At 33.5% G+C, this 21,094-nt stretch overlaps 2 protein-coding genes across 11 annotated transcripts; both read left to right on the forward strand.

The window, feature by feature from the left end:
* The first annotated feature begins 886 nt into the window (after positions 1 to 886).
* On the forward strand, positions 887 to 14,792 carry LOC110631143 (NADPH-dependent diflavin oxidoreductase 1). Of its 10 annotated transcripts, XM_021778871.2 has the most exons (13): positions 888 to 1,317; positions 1,896 to 2,113; positions 4,010 to 4,087; positions 4,183 to 4,287; positions 4,849 to 4,940; positions 5,027 to 5,211; positions 9,041 to 9,138; positions 10,318 to 10,392; positions 10,485 to 10,595; positions 11,897 to 12,019; positions 12,638 to 12,757; positions 13,595 to 13,817; positions 13,901 to 14,792. In XM_021778871.2, the coding sequence occupies exons 2-13, from the start codon at positions 1,973 to 1,975 to the stop codon at positions 14,428 to 14,430; spliced, it is 1,881 nt and encodes a 626-aa protein (XP_021634563.1). In that variant the 5' UTR covers positions 888 to 1,317; positions 1,896 to 1,972; the 3' UTR covers positions 14,431 to 14,792. The 10 variants fall into 10 exon arrangements, with proteins under 10 accessions (XP_043813191.1, XP_021634563.1, XP_043813193.1 ...); XM_043957256.1 differs by lacking the exon at positions 10,485 to 10,595 and having other exon boundaries at positions 887 to 1,317; XM_021778879.2 differs by lacking the exon at positions 888 to 1,317 and having other exon boundaries at positions 1,975 to 2,113; positions 4,059 to 4,087.
* A 946-nt stretch (positions 14,793 to 15,738) lies between these two features.
* LOC110626621 (30S ribosomal protein 3, chloroplastic) lies at positions 15,739 to 16,808 on the forward strand. The gene is made up of 2 exons (XM_021772649.2): positions 15,739 to 16,084; positions 16,322 to 16,808. The coding sequence occupies exons 1-2, from the start codon at positions 15,851 to 15,853 to the stop codon at positions 16,598 to 16,600; spliced, it is 513 nt and encodes a 170-aa protein (XP_021628341.1). The 5' UTR covers positions 15,739 to 15,850; the 3' UTR covers positions 16,601 to 16,808.
* Positions 16,809 to 21,094: the final 4,286 nt, after the last annotated feature.

Below are 21,094 nucleotides of genomic sequence, written 5' to 3' on the forward strand. Positions count from 1 at the left end.
AAAGATGCAAAAAAATATGAAAACAGATTAAAAGTAAAGCGGATGGTGAGTTTTTTTTTGTGAATAGAATAATTGGTTATAATTCTTTTTAAAAAAATAAATCAAATTAAACTTATATATTTTTATTTAATCGTCAACTAATTTCAATTTTTTTTTATCAATTCAATCAATATACTTTTATTAAACAGTAAAATAAATCATGACTTCATTTAATATTTTTTAATAATAAATTATTATTTTTAATTTAAAATTAGTATTTTAATTAATATAAAAATATTAAAAGAATATATATAAATAATAAATAATTTTAAAATTATAAAAATAAAATTTTATTAAAATAATATTTTAATATCAAAAAGTAATATTTTTATTATTAAAAAATATTTTTTTTATATATAGTCTTATTTTACTTTTAAAATAAAATATAAAAATTTAATTGATAAAAAAATAAATCGGACATAAATAATTTTAATAAAAGTATAAAATTTAATTAAATTTTTTTTTAAATTTTAACTAATAAATTAACAATAAAAATAAATAAAAATTAATAAATATTCTTATTAATTAACACAATAAAATATTTTAATATAATTTTAAAATTATATAAATCTTTTAATTATTTAAAATAAATTTATAAATAAAAATAGATAATAATTAACATATATTTTTTAATTAATGAAATAAAATTATAAAAATATTTTAATATAATTTTAAATTTATATAAATATTTTAATTAATTAAAATAAATTATATAGACACGACAATAATTATCTCTTATTTTTTATTAACTTTTTTTTCTTCGTCTGCTCCTTTCCAAAACACTGCCGTTTCACCCTTCCGATTTTCTCTTACCTCAAGGCAAACGACATTCACAGAGGCGATTCCACCTACCCACTAACCCAATCCCCACCTCCCCACCATCATCTCCTTCCTACCGAAAGCTAGAGAGCCAGCAGTCTTCTCCCCATTCTCCCAGTTCACACGCTGCGAGGCACTACCACTTAGTCCGTCCTCCATTTCGCCCTCCCGTAGCCATCTCCTTCCTCCACAGCAACTCATCTCCACCAAAACACCTTCAATCCCTCAGCCCCGCGAAATCCCACGCCCGTCACACACTCACCCCTTAAGAACCCGATTTCAGCTCCTTCATCTCCCTCAGCCATCCATGCCCAACCAGAGATAGACTCGAAGCCACCAACGATCTCAGCAGATTGCGAGTGTTGCCAGCAAGCCGACTTCTACCAGTGGCGGCACCAGTAGCTTTACACAGTATTTCCGGGAGACGCCGCTTTGTCCACTCAGAGCAGGGGATTTGTGGTATTCATAGTTTTTTTTTTTTTTCCATTTTTTAGTTCTGTTTTCACCTAAATTAAATGTTTTAGGTGAAAATTAATGGATATCTCCCAATTAGGGGCTGAATTGGGACGTATGGAAATGACTACGTATAATAATTTAATTTTGCTTATTTATCTTTTTTTGAAATGGGAATTGGGGATTGGAAGAGTAGAATTGCACTTACTGTGAGTTCAATTTTGCTTATTTATCTTAGACTTATTAATAAATAATGAAACATATAAAATGTAAGTAGTTTTTTTTTTTTTTTAAATATTTTGAAAATAAAATGGTTTTCTCTCGTTTCCTTCACAATTAGAATGGGACTCCTCACTAGTAAATTTTCTGCCAAGTGATTACAGAAACCCTTGCCACACTATTTATTGATAAGGTAGAGCCATAGAGTTTACTTTGTAAAAAACAAAGTTCACTAAAAACAAAGTCGCCCTAGATTGTCCCTGTAAAATTGTCTAAATTAAGAAAATTGAAAATGTGATTTTTATTTTATCAGGCCTTAAACTTTTGTTCACTCGCAATAATAACACTACTGTTTTTCTCTGTAGGTTTCCACCCTAGTCAACATCTCCTTCTGCACAAAAAGGAAAAAAAATTCGTGAAAGGCAGCCAAGTTTTTACAGTCATGGTTGAGAAACCTAAGAAGTTGGTAATACTATATGCAACTCAAACTGGAAATGCTTTGGATGCAGCTGAGCGTATTGGCCGTGAGGCTGAGCGCAGAGGCTGCCCTATCACTCTTTGTTCCATGGATGAATTTGACGCTGTAAGTTTGTTTTTATCAGTTTATTATTTCATTTTTTTAGCTTTCTTTTTATTGCATATAAAATTAAAATCTTTTATCTTAGTATCTATATCTTTTAATTGGTAGAAACTCGGCCATTCCAACTTCTAAGTTTTGATACTTCATGCATTTTCTGAGAAATGTAGGCAAGCGAATGAATGACAATTTTATGAGTCTCATAAACTATTATTTTCAATGTTAATATATGTGGGAAATTTTTGTCAGCTGAATGAATTCTGCAACTTCATTGAAATGGATATCTTCTCTATAGAAAATTGAAAAAAAAAATTATATACTCCTAGAGAAGTTTTTTGCCATTCCTATTTAGGACATCCCAAAATATATGCCCATTTCCACAAAGTTAAAAAAAAAAAGTTTCATGTTCTACCTGATGTTGTTCCAAGATTTTCTATTGGGTATATATGGAGCAAGATGAGAGAAACACCAGATAGGTTGGTTTAGCAACTTCTTTGATGCTTAAGTAAGTTAAAGATACTTTGAAATTAGAGTGTAAAATTTATTAGAGAGAATAGTGTGATTAAATAAGAAGGACCTACCTTGGCATGACGAGATGATTTCTTTATATAGACTCTAGATGGTAGTTAATTTCTATTTATGAGGGCTTCTGTTGAAGGTAGGATTGAGAGTCCCAAAAATATAAGAGTACCATCTTTGATTGAGATTTTTCTAATTTATTGGATGAGCCTCACAATTTTTGAGCTGTATGGCTGAACAATGAACCATGTGAAAGATTTCTCTTGTTCTATTGGGATGAATCATGTAATGTGTGAGCCAATGAACCATGTGGCTAAAACCAATTATTTGGCCAAACTATGTATCTTTCTGGCTGGAATAATCTTATGGAGGAACAAACCATAGATACCAGATCTCACTCCCCAAGGAAGCGTGATCCAGGTACTACGTATCAAATCGCAATTCTGCATCCCAAATCATTGGGGATGTGATCTGGTTCACCAAAATAGAGGATTCCATGAGAAATGAAAAGATGGAAGGAAGAAAGAAAGAAGAAAGATCAACAAATATTCATTTGTGCAATAGCATGTAAGCACAAGAAGAAAAAGAAGAGAAGGGGGAGAAGGAGAAAGACTATAGCAAAAGAAGAATAAAAAGAAGAGAATACATTTTGAAACCTTTAAGTGAGATAATTGATTTAAATATTAGTGGAATCGGTAGTAGTGTTAACTTGCAGGTGTAAATGTCTATTTTACTAGTTAAAATTTATTTTTTTTAGAAAATATAAATATTATCAACTATTAGCCATATATTTAATTATTTAAAAATTATATTACATTAAATAAATAAAATTTACACGTCTCAAATTAAATTGGCATACTGACTAAACCTTCCGCCAACTGAATTAGCATACTAATTAAGTCTACCCCTACTTACCCTATATTTCATTAATTGGCGTACCATGTACCTGTACCACGACTTAAGAGTACCAAGATCCTGGTAACTATGAAACAAACAATGATGTCTCTGCTGAACGGATCACATGGATGAATGAGCTATGTTACTCGTTTGAACTATTTTTGGTTGTTATACCCTTTATTAGCTCCATAATAAAATGTGATATTGATAATATTTTTATATTGTTCAAGGTAAATAACTTGAAGGAAAGATAAACATAACAACTTTTCTGTGAATTAATGGGTATAAAAGGAAAAATTGAAATGAAAAATGTGGATTGGCATAATATTAGTAACGTTTTCTTAGACTGTCTGAGAAAATGAAGAACATAGCCATATAGTGAAACAAAGACAGCCTATTGTCAACAACTATATCAGCTATATTGAAACATTTTTGTAATGCCTTTTAAACAGTGCTTAATAGCATGTTAATTTTGTAATATCTCAGAGTTCTTTACCTCAAGAAGACACTGTAATTTTTGTTGTTTCTACCACAGGCCAGGGAGATACACCAGATTCTATGAAGGTTGGATTTCATTATAATTTTTCGTTGTTCATTTTGGGGGTAGAACAGATCTTTTCATCCTTGTTTTCTTCTAAAATTCCTTCCTGTCTTTCTAGGATTTTTGGAGGGTCCTTCTGCAGAAAAATCTTAGTAAGCATTGGCTAGATGGAGTTCATTATGCTGTTTTTGGATTGGGTGATTCTGGTTACCAAAAATATAATGTAAGTAATCTCCAGAGGAAATACTTCTGTGGCTTGTATGAGTTGTTATTGTCATTAATCTTCTTAGTTATTCAGAGCTGTAATTCTCTACTGCATTTTGCCATTCCATGTTTTTCTAATTAGAGAATCGAGCTTTAAACTTAAGTTCTTTTTATGAATCTTTCAAGTATATTATTTTTGTGGGCTTTAGGAATCTTTACATATTTTTAGGATCTTCTGCTGACAATGCAACCACGAGCACATTTCCAAATGTATTGTTGTGTATGTATTTCTATTGCACTTAAAAGATAAGAACTTGGGTTCACGTTGTGCCTCCTAGTATTTGTACCGTCTGGCATCTCTATGGCTTATGTATTATCCAAACATAACACCTAGTGTATAATCCTTATCAATTTGACTCGTTTCAGTTGTTGAGGTGAAATTAGATCTTCAAATCATTTGATTGAAAACATTGTATTATGTGGAATCATTTGATTTTGGATATGAATTTTCATTCAAGAATCCATCTTGAAATATTTTGGTTTCTTTTTCTGCTTACTTTGCTTGCTGTAATGGCTGCAGTTTGTGGCAAAGAAGCTTGACAGAAGGCTTTCAGATCTTGGGGCAACAACTATTGTTGAAAGAGGATTGGGAGATGATCAGCACCCTTCAGGGTACAAACACTACAAATGCAATAAATATGTGTGTGTCATGAGTTGAGGTAATACTAAGTGCCAAAAACCTTGATTTTCATTTCTAGGTACGAAGGTGAGTTGGATCCTTGGATGTCATCCTTGTGGCGTGCACTGTACCAAGTCAGTCCTAATTTATTCCCAAAAGGTCCAGATTTTGTGACTCCAGAATCAAAATTGATTGATCAACCTAAATTCCAAGTAATATATCATGAAACTGACATGGTGGACTCGCAATTACTTACTGATACAGGTAACTCAACTGTTTGGAGTACAATTGTTTTTCTTGGCCTTGTAGGGCTATACATAGTTATTCAAAAATTTAATCTTTCTGGACAGATTTTTATTTTTACATACTGTTTTTCAGAACCAATTCAGACAAATATGTCAAAATGCATATGTTTGTAGAATCAGTATTCATGTGTTTTTGAAATGATGAATTTGCGTAAATTTGGGGGAGGAACTTGGAGAATAGAGGAGAAACACAATATTTGTAACGACCCGAAAATCGGACCGCTACCGGCGCTAGGATCCAGATCGGCTTAAGGCCGCCGGGACCCGTAGCAAGCCTGACATGTAACCTGTAAACCTGTTTAATCCCATACATGATCAACAACATACATAAAAATTAAAACTTTTCTTTCATACATTCTATCATACGCCAAACTCAACCTGTGCATGCACTGAACATAACCATAATCATAAACTTGACCCCTCTGTGGGATCTCATCAATGCCCCAATGGGCGATATACATGTGTTGAGTTGGCTAAGCATCTATATCATAAAACATCTAAGATCATGTATTTAAAAGGGATAACACATCCATAGGGTCAAGCACAACCTCTAATCCTCAATATCAATATACATAACATGACTATTCAACTTTACATTTATCTTACAATTTATCATGTCCACCTTCTAACTATTATAATTACAAGACTTTACTCTTCTTGACTTCTCTGTCTAGCCCGTACCTGCAATCCTGGGGGATTAGGGAAAAGGGGTGAGCTACTAGAGCCCAATGAGCAGAATAATAGAAAACAACATTTAAATCTCATACCATCATGTAATGCAACACATCACAACAAATCACATCTCGGATGGTATTGTCACCAATAGTCCTCTACATTCCAAAGTGCCGGGACATAGAATGGGTACAACCGGTCTTTCTCTTAATCATAACATATCATGCATACCAATGTGCCAGGGACGTAGAATGGGTACAACCTGGACTTTCTCTTACATAGTGCCAGGGACGTAGAATGGGTACAACCTGGACTTCCATACCATATCATGCCGTAACATCATCATACTATATGAGGACTAAAGGATCATCCAATAACCAATCCACATCAACATCATAAATGCAATGCAACATATTCGTGATTTCTAATGCAAACAACCTAATTCATCACATGGCATTCATGATGCATGAACATGCTCAACTGTATAATTCATTTGCTTTAAAATATAAGAGTTTATTCTACTCACCTCTTGCTGAAGCTCTACTGACTCAGAAGCAGCTGAACTCACTGCTGGGGTCCTCGGTTCCTCGGGTCCGAACCTACACAGGTGGACTCAAATGAGGGACCAAACAACTAGAACATGACTCTAAAAACATCCCCCAAAAACCCCCTAAAACACCTCAAACAATCATGCAAAAACATGCAAAGGAAGGCTGAACAGGGCAGGTTCGGCGGCACCTTCGGCGGCCGAAAGTCCCTTCAGAGCCGAAACCCAGGCAGGTTCGGCGGCACCTTCGGCGGCTGAAAGTCCCAGACAGAGACGAAAGTCTCTTTTCGGGGGCAACTTCGGCAGCCGAAAGGCCTGCCTCCCAAGCCATGTTCGGCGGCCGAAAGTCCTTCGGCTGCCGAACCTGGTTTCTGCCAAAGGGCAGAAACTTGGCTCCCTTTGCACAAAAACTTCTCCTTTCCATTCCAACATGCATATAACTCATCCAAATCATGCAAACATACATACATTGGCTCCTAGGGGCTTCAAACTAACTTAAACCCCAACTACAGCACACAACAACAACACATTGCTCAAAAACACAACATAAACTCAAAAACCTAACTATGAGCTAAACATGCATTCTACCCCATAGATCTTGCATAAAACTTACTTTAAACATGAAATGGGCTTAAGATCGGCTCTTACCTCTTGAAGATCGAGGGAGAGACGTCCTAAACTCGGAGGTGGGAGATTTTGAGTTCTTGAACCTCAAAGCTCCAAAACTTTCTTTAAACTCGAAAATCTTCAAAACAAAGCAAAAACGTGTGAAAATCTTGAAAGATTTGAAGGAAAGAACTCAAGGATGGTGAGGAACGGCGGAAGGGCTCACCTTGGCCGAAAATGGGGAGAAAGCTCGCACATTTCGGCTAAGGGGCTCTTTTATAGTGGCTGGCCAGGCCACATTCGGGAGCCGAACGTGCCCCCGCATGCATGCCATGTTCGGCGGCCGAACCTGGGCTTCCCTCACTTATGCCTTCGGGGGCCTAAGGCTCACCCGAAAAGCATGCATGTTCGGCGGCCGAACTTTGAGTTTCGGCGGCCGAATCTGAGTTTCCTCCAAGGGTGTTTTTTATTCCAAAAACTCATTTCCTCTTTACTTAAAATCATCAAAAACATTAAAACATTTCATGAAAACATGGTTTTACCCTTCTAGAGGTCTCCGACATCCGAGATTCCACCGGACGGTAGGAATTCCGATACCGGAGTCTAGCCGGGTATTACAATATTAGTGGAGTTGCAAATAAGGCATCCAGCTGAGTTGACCTGGGTTTTGGCCATTGTAGGCTCCCTAAAGTTTGCTCATCTCATTTATAAACAAACTTTAAATCTAAGCTTGGGTTTGGCATATTTCTTAAATGGTCAAGTTGAGCTGAGAACATCCTTGTATGCATAAGTTTGTTTGTTAGAAATAAACAATTTACAATTTTTTCAAACAACTAAGAAATTTATATTTTACATTTTTATATGCTTCACAATTTATGTTCCTTTTAATTAATTGTATGATCAAATATGTAACCAGTAATAAGAACTATGTTTAAGCATATATTAAAAAGGTTAGTAATAAAAATTTTGATATATATTTAGTGTATACGTATACATAAAATTGACCTCAAAATGAAATTAGTAAATTTAAGCATATCAACCTACAAGTTAGCAGGTTCCCAAGCCAAAATAGGTTTCCTAGCCCAAGTTTGGATAATTTAATGGGTAGGTGATGTTAAAATTGAGTTCGAGTTGGGTCATTAATCTCACAAATGAGCTCAAGTAAGCTTTTAATGAGCTGAGCTTCAAGTAGCCTGTGTGGCTTGACTTATTTTATATTTGCGGTACTGGATAATTTAATGAGTAGATAAGTTAGAAATAGTAGAGATAAGATTATAGTAAGAGGACTGCAACAGTGTAAAAGCGGGTGTTTCTTGACTCATTTTCCCTTCTGTGACTATGGCACTATGCTGTTTTATACATATATATATATTGTATCAGTCTGTTATTGCACAATATAATTGATACCAAATAATAGGGTTTCATCTGTTTCAAATAGAAATATTAATAAGCATGCATTTGGTTCTTTACAATAGAAACTCATAAACTAATGAGTTATTGCAAGCTAATTTATGTAATTGTTTTATAATTCAATTCAATGTCGAACAAGTACCCCATTAACTCAACTAAACTTAGGGCTTGTTTTGATTAGCAGTTACAGTCAATCATTGATGTTGCGGCTAACAGTTATATATTGGAAATTGGCAGTTAGAAGCCTATACGTTAAAAATTAGAAATCCTATTCTTTAGTATTTGAGTTATAATTTTGAAAGCTGCCCCAATTATTCTATTTACCAAATACCCTCAGCAAGTAGTTGAGTCCCAAATGCCATATGCTTGCGCGTAGTTGCAAATTCAAACAGACTTTAGTCTCAATTACAGTCTAATTGGGATTGTATAAAAAGACCATCTTTTCCTTCATTCTGTACTTTTACTCAGTTCAAGCCTACATTTTTTATGAAGTCTGTAATGATGCCAAATCCTTCTTGACTATTTCGGCCTGCTCGTCTTGTGGTTGTCTCAGGTTTAAAAAATATTCAAATGCATGTTGAGATGGCTCGCTCGATGTTGCCTGGGAAATTTTCTCATGACAAGAACAGGCCGGATTGTCTTCTTAAAATGGTAAGTATATCACGCTTGTGGTATAATGCAAGGGATATTTACATTTCAAATAACTGCTCCTCCATTTTCAGTTAACTTATAGTTCAATGAATTGCAATATCGCTGCTTTATGATATTTGAAGTTACTTAATCAGTTTGAGAGAATTTTCTACTGATGGTAAAGTCATTGTTGAAGATGCAAAATGATTCATTTATGCTTGCAAATGTCAATAAAAATGGAAAAGAATCAATCTCATGTTTTTTTATTATGAAGGTGTTTTGTGGTTTTCCAGTTATAAATTTCTAATGCCTGGTTAAACTATTCTTGCTTGAATTATATATATATTTTTTCGTCGTTATTTTATAGTAGGCTTAATGACAATGTATATATATACATATATGAACTTTGGCACTTTAACAATTACATTCAGTTTTTACTTCTTATGATTTTATAAAAAATTACTGTTAACTTGTGAAGATGACGCTAAATGGAGAATGAGCTTCTGAGGCATGGGCTTCAAATCAAATGGCCTATTGCATAATGGGATTTCTGTTGCCAAATCATGTATATTTACCCCAAGATGTGTTATTGCTTAAATTCGTTAGCTTCTCAACATAACATTGGCCCTATAACTCCCGCATAATATTCAGGTTAACTAATTAATGATAAATTTGACTAAGAGATTGAGGGGGATGTGGTAATAATGCTAATTGATGTTTATGACCTGAATCAATAAATATAAGAAGATCTGAAGTTCATGATGTCTTTTAATATTAGGCTGTGTGAGTATGACTTATTTAGTGAGCAGTTGAAGACCAACTGTAGCAGTGAAAGCTTTGGTGCTGAGCTGGAAATAGTTAGTTAATCAGTTAGAGAAGTTGTATTTGATTTGACAAGTTGTGAATTTTATCTCTCTCACTTCTCTCTTTCTTCTCTCTCTTCCACTTCTATTCTGATCCCTCTTCTTCTGGTTCATGGTGACTTGATTGTGGGTCAGGGTATGAACCCAGGTCCTGACATAGGCGTTCGGAATATTATTTCCTCAGTAGCTTTTTATTTTAACGTTAAGATGGCTTTGCTTTCTTGTTGTGGATATGGAAAACTGTATATAGGTGCTTGCTCAGGACTTCCTTGTTCTCTTTACTTAACATCTACCAAATTACACTCTGATGTTGACCCATTTGAATTTCCTCATGTAGGTAAAGAATCAACCATTGACTAGAGCAGACTGTGGAAAAGATGTGCGCCATTTTGAATTTGAATTCATTTCATCAGTGAGTCGTTCTTGTTATGTTCTGAATGTCATTATATGTTGATCGAGTTAAATTTGGTATCCTCTTCTTAGCATGTTCCACTGATTGTACAGGCAATCAAATATGAAGTTGGTGATGTCCTTGAACTTCTCCCTGGTCAAAATCCTGCTGCAGTGGATGCTTTTATACAGCACTGTAATTTGGAACCTGAATCACTCATCACTGTATGCACTTGGATTGATCTGACCATGTAGAGTGCATATTTTAGTGCTGCTGTCTGGATAGAGATTTTCTTTTATATTGCTTGTGTGTGAGGATTTCATTATCAGTGATTGGTACAATTGATGCTCCACGTGAAAGTGATTATGGACATCACATTTTGTTAAATGAACATGGGATTAACTCACTTGCATAGTAATCTTGCGTTCTTAATTCCTCTCAAGTATCATTATTCTGTTGTAGTTCATACAGGTCTTGCATTATTCTTTGTGAATTTTACAATGAAATTAATAGAATTGTAGAGCAAGCTGGACTTGGCCAAGGCCAGTTTCAATCCTGTACCTGTTCATGGTCCAATTGAACTGGACGGAAGGGGCTGTTTCCCCACTTTTCCGGTTCCTCACATTTCTGGTTAGCCTGCCCATAATCTAATTTGGGGCTTGGAGCTGGACAAATTGTTTAGTCTGGTTTCAGGTCAAAACCAGGTTTCCTTTTTAAAAAATTGAACAAAAAGTTCAACTATTAGATTCTGATCAAAACCAGAACAGGAGGGATCCTATGGTCTGGTTTTGGTCTGCTTGAATCATTGGACAGGAGCTGGTCCAGGCCAAACCAGCAGCCAGGCCCAGGTTCTGGTCATTTCAACTTTCAAGCGCCGTTCTGGCTCTGGTTTGATTCTGGATTTAATACGGATTGAGGCAATTCAAAGTTGAAATAATTTTTCAAATTTCCTTATTTTTTAAGAGAGAGTGTTGGTTTGGATCTTCTTTCAAGCCCCCCCACGCCACCCTCTTTCAAGGTGGTTCCAGACACAACTCAGCTGTGGCCAGAACTGGATCAAGCCAGTACCCACTACTGAACATCTGGAACTTGACTCATCTTACCCTTCTTCAAGCTTGTACTTGGAGATGAATCTTATCTTATTTACTAAATATCCTGCCCTTGAAAACTACCTGATCAGTGCTTGTAAGCTTGCAAAACTCAAACTTCGTTCACTTTGGAACTCGTGATGTGGCTTCTAAATTATGAAAGAACAAGTACCTAGAATCATTTAATATCTGCTTTTTAAAATTTGATTTTTTCTTCTTTTCTAATTCGCAATTATTCTGAATGTAACAGTATATCTGACCTTGAGAGCCTAGGTTGAGTTATTGACTGACCTGCATAGTTTGTGAAGGGAAACAATTTCCCTTAGTTGATGCAATGATTATTCCATTAGGTTGTCTATATTTTAATGCTACTTTTCATACTTGTCTGATGTAGGTGAATTGCATTTTAACCTTTTCCTTTCTGTGCCTCATTTCAGGTGCACCCTAGAGTGATGGAAAGTGCTGAAAGCAATGCCCCTAATGTCCCTATCAAGCTAAAAACTTTTGTGGAACTAAATATGGATGTTGCATCAGCTTCTCCTAGACGCTATTTCTTTGAGGCAAGGATCCTGTATGTTTTTTGCTCTTCTAGCAAACTTTATCAACCAACAGCACCGAGGACATGTTATTTGATATTCCATCTGTGTGCTGTTTTTGTCTTGCCACATTGTGCTTATGACAGTTACATCTTCCATGTGGCATTGCAAATATACTTATTGGAAAATTAACGAAAAATACAAAATAACAACTTGGTTTTTGTGAATTCATAATTTGGATCCTTAAATTTGTTGTAGTTTTTCTTGCTTATAAACTGTATATAAGTTCCACTAAGCAATAATTTAGTTGATTGGAAATTATTGTGCTACTTGATCTGCCTGGTTGAATTGTGAAACTAAAAAACGTAGGATACTAATTGGATGTCTGGCAGTGTCGCACTTGATAAAATTCAATATCTGCTAGCAGAATAACCTTTTCCTGTCTGAGACTGAGATGAGTGTTACTTTTGTTTAATCTAATCTCTATATACAGTGAAAAAACATGTGTCAGTGACTAATTTAGTTAAGGCTGATGATTAATACATTAAGGTGATCCCACTAAATTTTGATGGTTGTACACTTCTGTTGCCTGCATGATTCTCATCTTCCATACTATTAATGATTATGCATATACTTTTTCAGGTTATGAGCTTTTTCGCAACAGCTCAACATGAAAAGGAGAGACTTCAATATTTTGCATCACCTGAAGGAAGAGATGATCTATACCAATACAACCAGAAGGAACGAAGAACTGTTTTGGAGGTGAATTTAAGAAACATAATTGATGTGTTTTGTCATTTTGTGCATTGTACATTAGTTGATAAGCTTCTTTCTTTGAGGTTCAATTCCTTAGGCATCTTAATATATATTATATATTTAAGGTTTAATTCCTCACAATGTTAATATAAATTCTGTTTAATTTGCTTAAGTAAATCCAGTAATACATAAATAAAATGGTTTGATGAAGAAAGAAAGTGAATTTGGTGAAAAGAATGAGGTTCTGGTCTATTTTATCTTTTTTTAAGCATAATTGCTAGCAGAAGTGTCTTAGACAAGAATTGTACTTCAATTCACCCAATTAAAACTACTCATTTACTGTATTATTTGCTGAAATGATACCTGTGCTGCAGACGGAACTATTTTAGGATACATGGAGAGTAAGAAAAATGTGGTTGGTGAAACGAATAAGGTTTTCAATTTTAACAAAATTGCGACAACAGAGTATAATCCTAGGCATCTATCCTTCGATATTGAACAATTGAAATATGATTGGCTTTTGCTACAATATATTCATATAGGTTATTCATGGATGCCTTCTGCATTGAGGGTGTTTGTGAAGGGTAAACAGCTTTATATTAAACGATTGGAGTACTTCCCAGTTTGTCTTGTGTGTTTAATTTTAGCGTTCAGTGGTTTCTTGTGATGGTAGGAAAGGTGGCTCCTCAACTTTTTAGGTACCATCATTTTGGAATTATTTGTGCTCTTAGAGAGAATGTAGAGGAACCTGTTATTCTAACCAATTGAATCTTTTGCATCTTATACATTTGCATGTACTTGCTTCTCCTGAGAATTTGTTGTCTTTAATTCTTTCTGATACAGGTGCTAGAGGATTTCCCTTCTGTGCAAATGCCTTTTGAGTGGTTGGTGCAGTTGGTTCCTCAATTGAAAACTAGGGCTTTCTCCATTTCTTCTTCCCTTTCAGCTCATCCTAATCAAGTGCACTTGACCGTGAATGTAGTGTCATGGACAACACCTTTTAAGAGGACGCGGACAGGTCTCTGCTCCACGTGGCTTGCCAAATTAGATCCTCAACAAAATACAGGTGGATATTCTGCAATTGAAACTTCCTGTGGATTGAAATTGACCAAATTTGTTTAACACCTGTAGCGCATTTGTAATTAGCAGGTTTATATATTCCAGCATGGTTTCACAAAGGTTTACTTCCTCCACCACCACCATCACTTCCCCTTATTCTTGTCGGGCCGGGGACAGGATGTGCACCTTTTCGTGGGTTTGTGGAGGAAAGAACCATACAAGACGTATCTGATAGAGCTGCTCCCATTATGTTCTTCTTTGGTTGCCGAAGTGAGGAGAATGACTTCTTATATAAAGATTTTTGGCTGTCTCATGCACTAGAAAATGGGGTGCTTGCAGAACAAAGGGGTGGGGGTTTTTATGTTGCCTTTTCAAGAGACCAGCCGCAAAAGGTTTATGTGCAGCATAAAATGCAAGAACATAGTGGGAGGATATGGGATTTGTTATTAGAGGGGGCTTCTATTTATGTCGCAGGATCTTCGACCAAAATGCCCTCAGATGTAAGGGCAGCGTTCGAGGATATAATATCCCGAGAAGCTGGGGTTTCGAAGGAAACTGCTGAGCTGCAACTTAGGAGGTTGGAAAGGGATGGTAGATACCATGTTGAAGCATGGTCTTGAGTGCTGCTGTGTTCTTTAACATCACAGTGTAATTCCATATGAAGTATAATAGTGAAAGTGTTACAAGCAGGTTATACAACATTTGATTCAGGAAGAGTATGTTGAGCAGTTAAAGGGAATACAAGATTGGCTTCAGTTAAGGTTATGTTTGCTTCAATTTTCATCTGCAGATGAGACTTAGGAGTCGTGTTCCGTTTATTGATGTTTCCATAGACAGGTCATATGATGATATGAACTGAAACATTGAATTCTAACATCAAGTTTCTCTCTCTCTCTCTTTTATATTTGAAGAAAATTATTTTTCAAGCGTCTGGAAGTGACAGTTTTCATCCGAGGATATTGTTAGAATTACAATGAGTGACAATTTTCTCTTTATTTATTTTATATGAAGGAAATACAATGGTCAATGGATTGGTAAAATAATTTATTTTTGTACAATATATATTCGAATTCAAATAATTTTCGATACTGGATTTATTACTAATGATGTTTCTCTTGCTTTATGTGTATATATATATATATATTTTGAAAGAATATGTCTACATCTTATAAAAAATATCATTCTCAACATAAATACTCATTTCGAATTTGGTTAATAGTATTATTTGGAATGAAAAATGATTCTTTTGCTCATGGGAAATAAATCTACTTGGTATAACTTATAAAAGTACAAAATAAAATTATGTATTTATAAAATTATTTAAATGAATATAAAAAGTATATATTTTTTTTAATAAAAGATACTTTGATTTAATAACATATAACTTAATACTTCCATACAAATTTAGAAAGACAAAGTTTTATAATTAAATATTTATGTAAAACATATGGAGATTTCTCTTTTTTTTTTTAATGTGAGAAAATATAAATATTTATAAATGACGAAAATTTTTTATTTTGTGCATATTCAAATTATCATAAATTAAACATCCGTTTGTTTTAAAAAATAATTTATATTTAAAAATACTTTTTGTAATTTTATTATTTAATTTTAATTTAAAAATTAAATTATACTAATAAATTTGTATATAAAAATATTAATAAAATTGTGAAATGTGTATTTTGAAAAAAAAAAAATAATTAATTTTTTTATAAAAAATATTTCTTATTAATTAATTTTAAAAATATTTTAAATATAAAAAAATTAAAAAAATATTTTTCAAAATTTCTCGATGAAATAAACAGAAATTAAGATATAAAATAAAGAAATAATGTTTTAAAAAAACGAAATAATAAAATTTACTTGTTTATACGTGAATTTTAGGTTATTAATGAATATAGATAGAGAAGAAAAATCCGGTGGATATAAATCTACACCGTCAGTACCCGCCCCCGATTTTAAAAAAAAAAAGGTTTTTGTATCTCGCTTGGTTCCCACAATACGACCACCTCGCCTCACCGGAACACAAGAAAATAGAAGATGTCAGCATCCATGGCAATTCGACCCAAAATCAATCCCTCTCTAAAACCCACAAATTTCACTTCACAAAACCTCCTTAAAACCCCAGTGTTGTCTGTGAAACCCAAATCTTCCTTGTTGAACTTAAGTTCGGCTTCTAGTCTGAGAGTCGTTCAGAGCACTGCAAAACTCAAACTTTCAGCTTCAGCAGCTGAACCAGTTCTCTCTGAAGAAGAAACACCCAGAGATAAAGAGGTTATTATGTATATCATTCTGTTCACCGCTGAATTTTGAGTTCTTAAAAGTGTATTTGTACATTGTTAATTCGATTTTGCAAGTGGGTTGGGCATTTTTCCTCCTTGTTGTTATTTTTATTTTTCAATATATCATAGTAGAACTGGACTATCTCTGAATTCTTCCTTCCAGAATTCAACTTGGCGAATTCATGCCCGGGCACTGGTCTGACTCCTTTGTTCAATATAATTTTTGTAGAGGCTTGGAGTGGTGGTGAAGCCAATGGAGAAACCGAGGATAGTATTGAAGTTAATTTGGATGCAGAAGGCAATTGGTGTTGCTCTAGACCAAGTGATACCAGGCTTTGGCACAATCCCTTTGAGTCCTTACTACTTCTGGCCCAAAGAAGATGCCTGGGAGCAGCTTAAAATGTTGCTTGAAAGCAAGCCCTGGATATCCCGGAAGCAAATGCATATCCTTCTCAATCAGGCTACTGATGTCATCAACTTGTGGCAGGAAAGTAGAAGCAATTCATAGCAAGTTACAGATACAGAAAAAAAATTTTTGCAAGTTAGAAGCAGTGTGGACAGGTTCATCTATATTGCAAAGGTTAGGATTACAATTACCTTGTAAACTCTTCAGTTGAGTTGTTTCAAGTTTCAACTGCTTTCATTCTTTCTTGTTGAAATTATATGAAATATCTTGTTTATTTATAAATTGAATAGCTGTGCATTGCTTACTGTGTTAGTTATGGGGATTATTGCAAATAGTTGCATGTGATATAATAGGAGTTCGACTTCCTTTCCCCAGTCAATAGTTTTTTATTTTGCAGTGTGTTATTACTTTCATAAGTTCATTTGTAAATGGGGGTGTGAAATAATTATCTTAAAGGTCAAAACACACTAATTAGGAGTGCTGTTCTGTTCTAATTGGAATTTAGTAATCTCTGCTCGTTGTTGACAATGGCCGTTTAATACTAACTATGGATGTGGAATATGGATAATTGTTATCAAACTGAGATTTGAATCGAGAATCCAAATATTCATTTTATGAATTTAGAATAGAGAATCTAACCGAATCATATGATTCGATAAAAAATTTAAAAATCAATTAAAAATAATATATGTTCTAAAAATAAGTAAAAAATACATCATAATGACATATTTTGATAAATATAGAATTATCATTTATCTAATTAGAAATATTCTGTATAACAGAAGAATATGTATTTATTATGTTATATAGTTTTATTTAGTAAATTACGAACTTTGGAATTATAGACAATAGTTATCATTATACATATGTTGAAACTCTCATATAAATTAATTGTCAAATAATTAAACAGTATAAAAAGGATAGCAAGTTAGAATATTATTAATATAAATTGTCATAACTTGACAACTATGATTAGTTAAGGAAATTAACAATAAAAAAGAAAAGGGACTAAGGGAGAGGTAAGAGAATAGATGGAGGAAGAAAAATAGCTAAGTTTTGTGTATACTTCTTATAGCAAAATCTTAGATTTTGAAAATAGAAGGTTTGATAAACTCTTTATAAATAATTAATTGAATCGGGTGAAGGCTCGGTTGATGCACATACATTCACCTTATTATCGCCTTAGTCACAATTCCCATAAATTTTCAATTTACCCTATACATTTGAATCGCTAAGATGTGGAATAGAATCGAGAATCGTAAGACTCGAATCAAGAATCGTAAAATTTGAATTAAGAATCATAATATTCAGGTATATTTAAGATTCACTCTATAGATTCAAATGGATTTATTGGATTGTATCGTAGTATTCTAACAACAGTGTTGCAATAGACTTGATTTCATCGAAGGTGAATCTAGTTACTGACTCGACAAGATAACTAAACTTTTATTTTGTTTCAATTAGATCGTTATTGTTAGATTTTGACAGAATCTGAGCTGGATTTTTCAAACATTACCAAGTTTTTTTTTCCTATCATTGTGGTACAATAAAAAGAAACTCTTTAATAATTTCTTAATTGCTAAACATAAAATTATGGGGATAGAGACCTTCAACTGTGTTGGACTTAGTGTTGAAGTGTCCACTGCTGAAATTAAACCTCTTGCTATCTAACATGCTACTGATGCTGTGCTGAGATAGGGGTGTTCTTGTTAGCTGAACAATCAAGATTGCACAAAATGCATCCAGATTGTTGGGACCAGTAACAAAATTTGACTTTATTCTGTCTCCTACCACCACTGGCATAGAAGATATGCTGCCTTCTAGATAACTTTGACATGTGATGAGCTCCCCAACCTACGTCATTGTTCTGTTCTGAAACTGATAGACAGCCGGGTATAGGTTGCGCGCTTAAGCATCGCCATTTTTGGGTCTATTTGATTTGACAGGTGAGTTGTTACCTAATCCTTAACGGATCTCGACTTCCATGACCACTGTGCTGCTGTCTTAATCGACCAACACCCTTTGCAAGTTTTAGGTTAGTGTGCAATTGGGCACCATAACCTGGCTTCCGAGTAAAGGTCTTTTTTAGTGTCGGCATCTGGTTCGGGTAAGTTGCTTTCAATAAGTTATGAAAGGCACTTAAAGTAAGCTGTTGTAGACTCCCTTTAGTTTTTCTTGTGAATGATTAAACTATGCATTTGGGTTTGTAGCCATTGCCTTTGGCTACTATATAATCTTATTTCTTTGTTGATTAGAATGGAGGGAAGAGAAAAAATGGTTTAAGAACCCTAATCTAACGTTTTAAGTTGGTTAGTGTAAGCTTGTTGCAAACCTAACTTGGGGTAGATTTCTAAAGGGGTAGATGATTTTGAAGTTGTTCATCTATTTGTATACAGAGTGAAATACCTGGTGAATGATGTAAGCTGCAATTATCTACTTTTTCTAAAGGAATAGAGACACATGCTCTATACCCCTTAAATGAGACCATTTCAATAGGTAAACCATTATCAACTGTGGAAGAAAGATCAGTAGATTTGAAGAGTGTGAATCCTACATTTGCTGACAGAAACTCAAGAAAATCCTGTGGTTTAAATTTACATATCCTTCAATAGCTACAAGACCAAAACCCCTAAGGTTATAGCATGGTTTCTTCATTTATGATTGTTATATTATTTGGTTGAAGAGATGGGTTAAAGCAGGTGGCAGTGAAAGTAGGAATCTGAGTCATTGGATTGTTAATATATCATGAGACATGTATTCACTCATTTGTCCGAATAAAGTATTAGAGAAATGTTCTACGGGACGATTAGATTTTCAAAAGTGCTCAAAAGTATATTTTAGACCATGACTGCTGCTTCGGACGGAAGTGAACTTGCTAACAACTTCAATCGTTAGTTCTGTATTCCCATATTGAAACTACTAATAACGGCTGTCACAGAAAATTTAATATTTTCAAGTGAGAATCTTGCTGTTGCTTCCCGACATTGTGGTCGTGCATTAGATATACACTGGTCTTTGGGGAGTGTACAATCGTTTCCCACACCTGTAATCATCTGCTAAGCATATTTGGGGATTACAAAACCCGCTGCTGTCTGAATTCGTTAATTTTTAACCCGATTTCCTTCCATCTTAATATGAAATTCATTATTTTTTATTATTGTTGTATAGTTAAAGAACAAATTTAATTTTTCATTTTGCTATATTTAAATTTCCATAGTCTTATCCAATGTTAATTTTATTATTATTATTATTAAATTTTTTAATTTATTTATATTTTTAAGTACATAAATATTATATATTTTGATAAAAATATATGTAGTCATTAAAATTTATATTTTATATATAATTCATTTTTCAATATATAAATTTCATATTTATATCAATAAATTAAAAATAAAAAAAAATCTAGCGGAATAAACCTGCTTCTTGCTCTCTGGCGGGGAATTTAACATCTCAATTTAGAATCTTAACCCTATGTATGAAAAAAAATTTCAATTCAATTGATTTTATTATTATTTTTTATTTAAAATGAAAAAATTTAATTTTTTTAATTTAAAATATTTAAATTTTAAAAAAATATAAATCTTTCATAATTTTGTAACACTTTATTTAAATTTTTCTCTCAAACAAGAAGAGATTCCAGCTCCAACCTTTTCATTTTCATTTCTAGAAATATTATTTTTTGAACTATAAAATTATTTAATGGATGAAAATATTTCCCACACCCACTCACGTGTCTATCTATCCACGTGAATTTATTTATTTATTTATTTTTTTGAGAACAGCATAAAATGTAATCTCGAAGAGAGGATAAAGGGCTGCGCCAACTACAATGCAAAATGGATGACTTTCTATAAAAAAAAAATAATATGAAAATTAAATAAAAATATTATTTTCTTAAAAATAAAAATAAATTATTTACATAAAATTTATTAAAAGATACAAATTTAATAAAAAAATTAAGACATTATACATAAAATAATTATTTTCTTAAACGAGGAAATAATTTTTTGAATATGAAAAGTTTTATTAATATTATTATATATAAATATTTTTTTATTTTTTAAAGGACAATAAAACATTTGTTAATTTTTAATTTTGATAATTTCTATATTTTAAGTTTTGTCATTTATCCTTTATATTATTATAAAATAAAAATTGTGTACACTGCATTGCAATATACTTTTTGTATTAAAATTTTGAGATATACTCGTAAAGATTTATTCCAATATTATTATATAATAAAATTTTTAATATAAATTGATGATTTGATATGTACATAATAGAGTTTTACAATGATTTAATAAGCTTGATTTGAGGCGAGGGAGCTCTCTTCTTTTATTCTTTTTTTTTTGTCGGCTAATAAGGTCTAACGGCCCTGCCACTATTGAGTCACTTGTCTCTGGCATGTGTATATGTATGTACTGAAATATCAGACGTCTGCTCCATGCTAAACGACCATTTAATTTCCTTCTGGCATGCGTGTAACAAGTCCGCCTGACGTATGGGCCGGCTGCCCCTTATCACATTGGACTTCAGAGCTGAGTCAGGTGTGAGAAGACTGAGATTTACGGGAGGCTCGACCTTGATGCTGGA

The sequence above is a fragment of the Manihot esculenta genome, chromosome 1 (assembly GCF_001659605.2).
Source record: "Manihot esculenta cultivar AM560-2 chromosome 1, M.esculenta_v8, whole genome shotgun sequence".
Classification (NCBI taxonomy): Eukaryota; Viridiplantae; Streptophyta; class Magnoliopsida; order Malpighiales; family Euphorbiaceae; genus Manihot; species Manihot esculenta.

What these genes read in the sequence shown, in the direction of transcription:
- LOC110631143 (XM_021778871.2), top strand. Translation starts at nt 1,973, where the DNA reads ATGGTTGAGAAACCTAAGAAGTTGGTAATACTATATGCAACTCAAACT. An exon ending in CGGATTGTCTTCTTAAAATG is followed by an intron (nt 9,139 to 10,317) that starts GTAAGTATATCA and finishes TTCCTCATGTAG; the next exon opens with GTAAAGAATCAACCATTGAC. An exon ending in CTAGACGCTATTTCTTTGAG is followed by an intron (nt 12,020 to 12,637) that starts GCAAGGATCCTG and finishes ATACTTTTTCAG; the next exon opens with GTTATGAGCTTTTTCGCAAC.
- LOC110626621 (XM_021772649.2), top strand. Translation starts at nt 15,851, where the DNA reads ATGTCAGCATCCATGGCAATTCGACCCAAAATCAATCCCTCTCTAAAA. An exon ending in AAACACCCAGAGATAAAGAG is followed by an intron (nt 16,085 to 16,321) that starts GTTATTATGTAT and finishes TAATTTTTGTAG; the next exon opens with AGGCTTGGAGTGGTGGTGAA.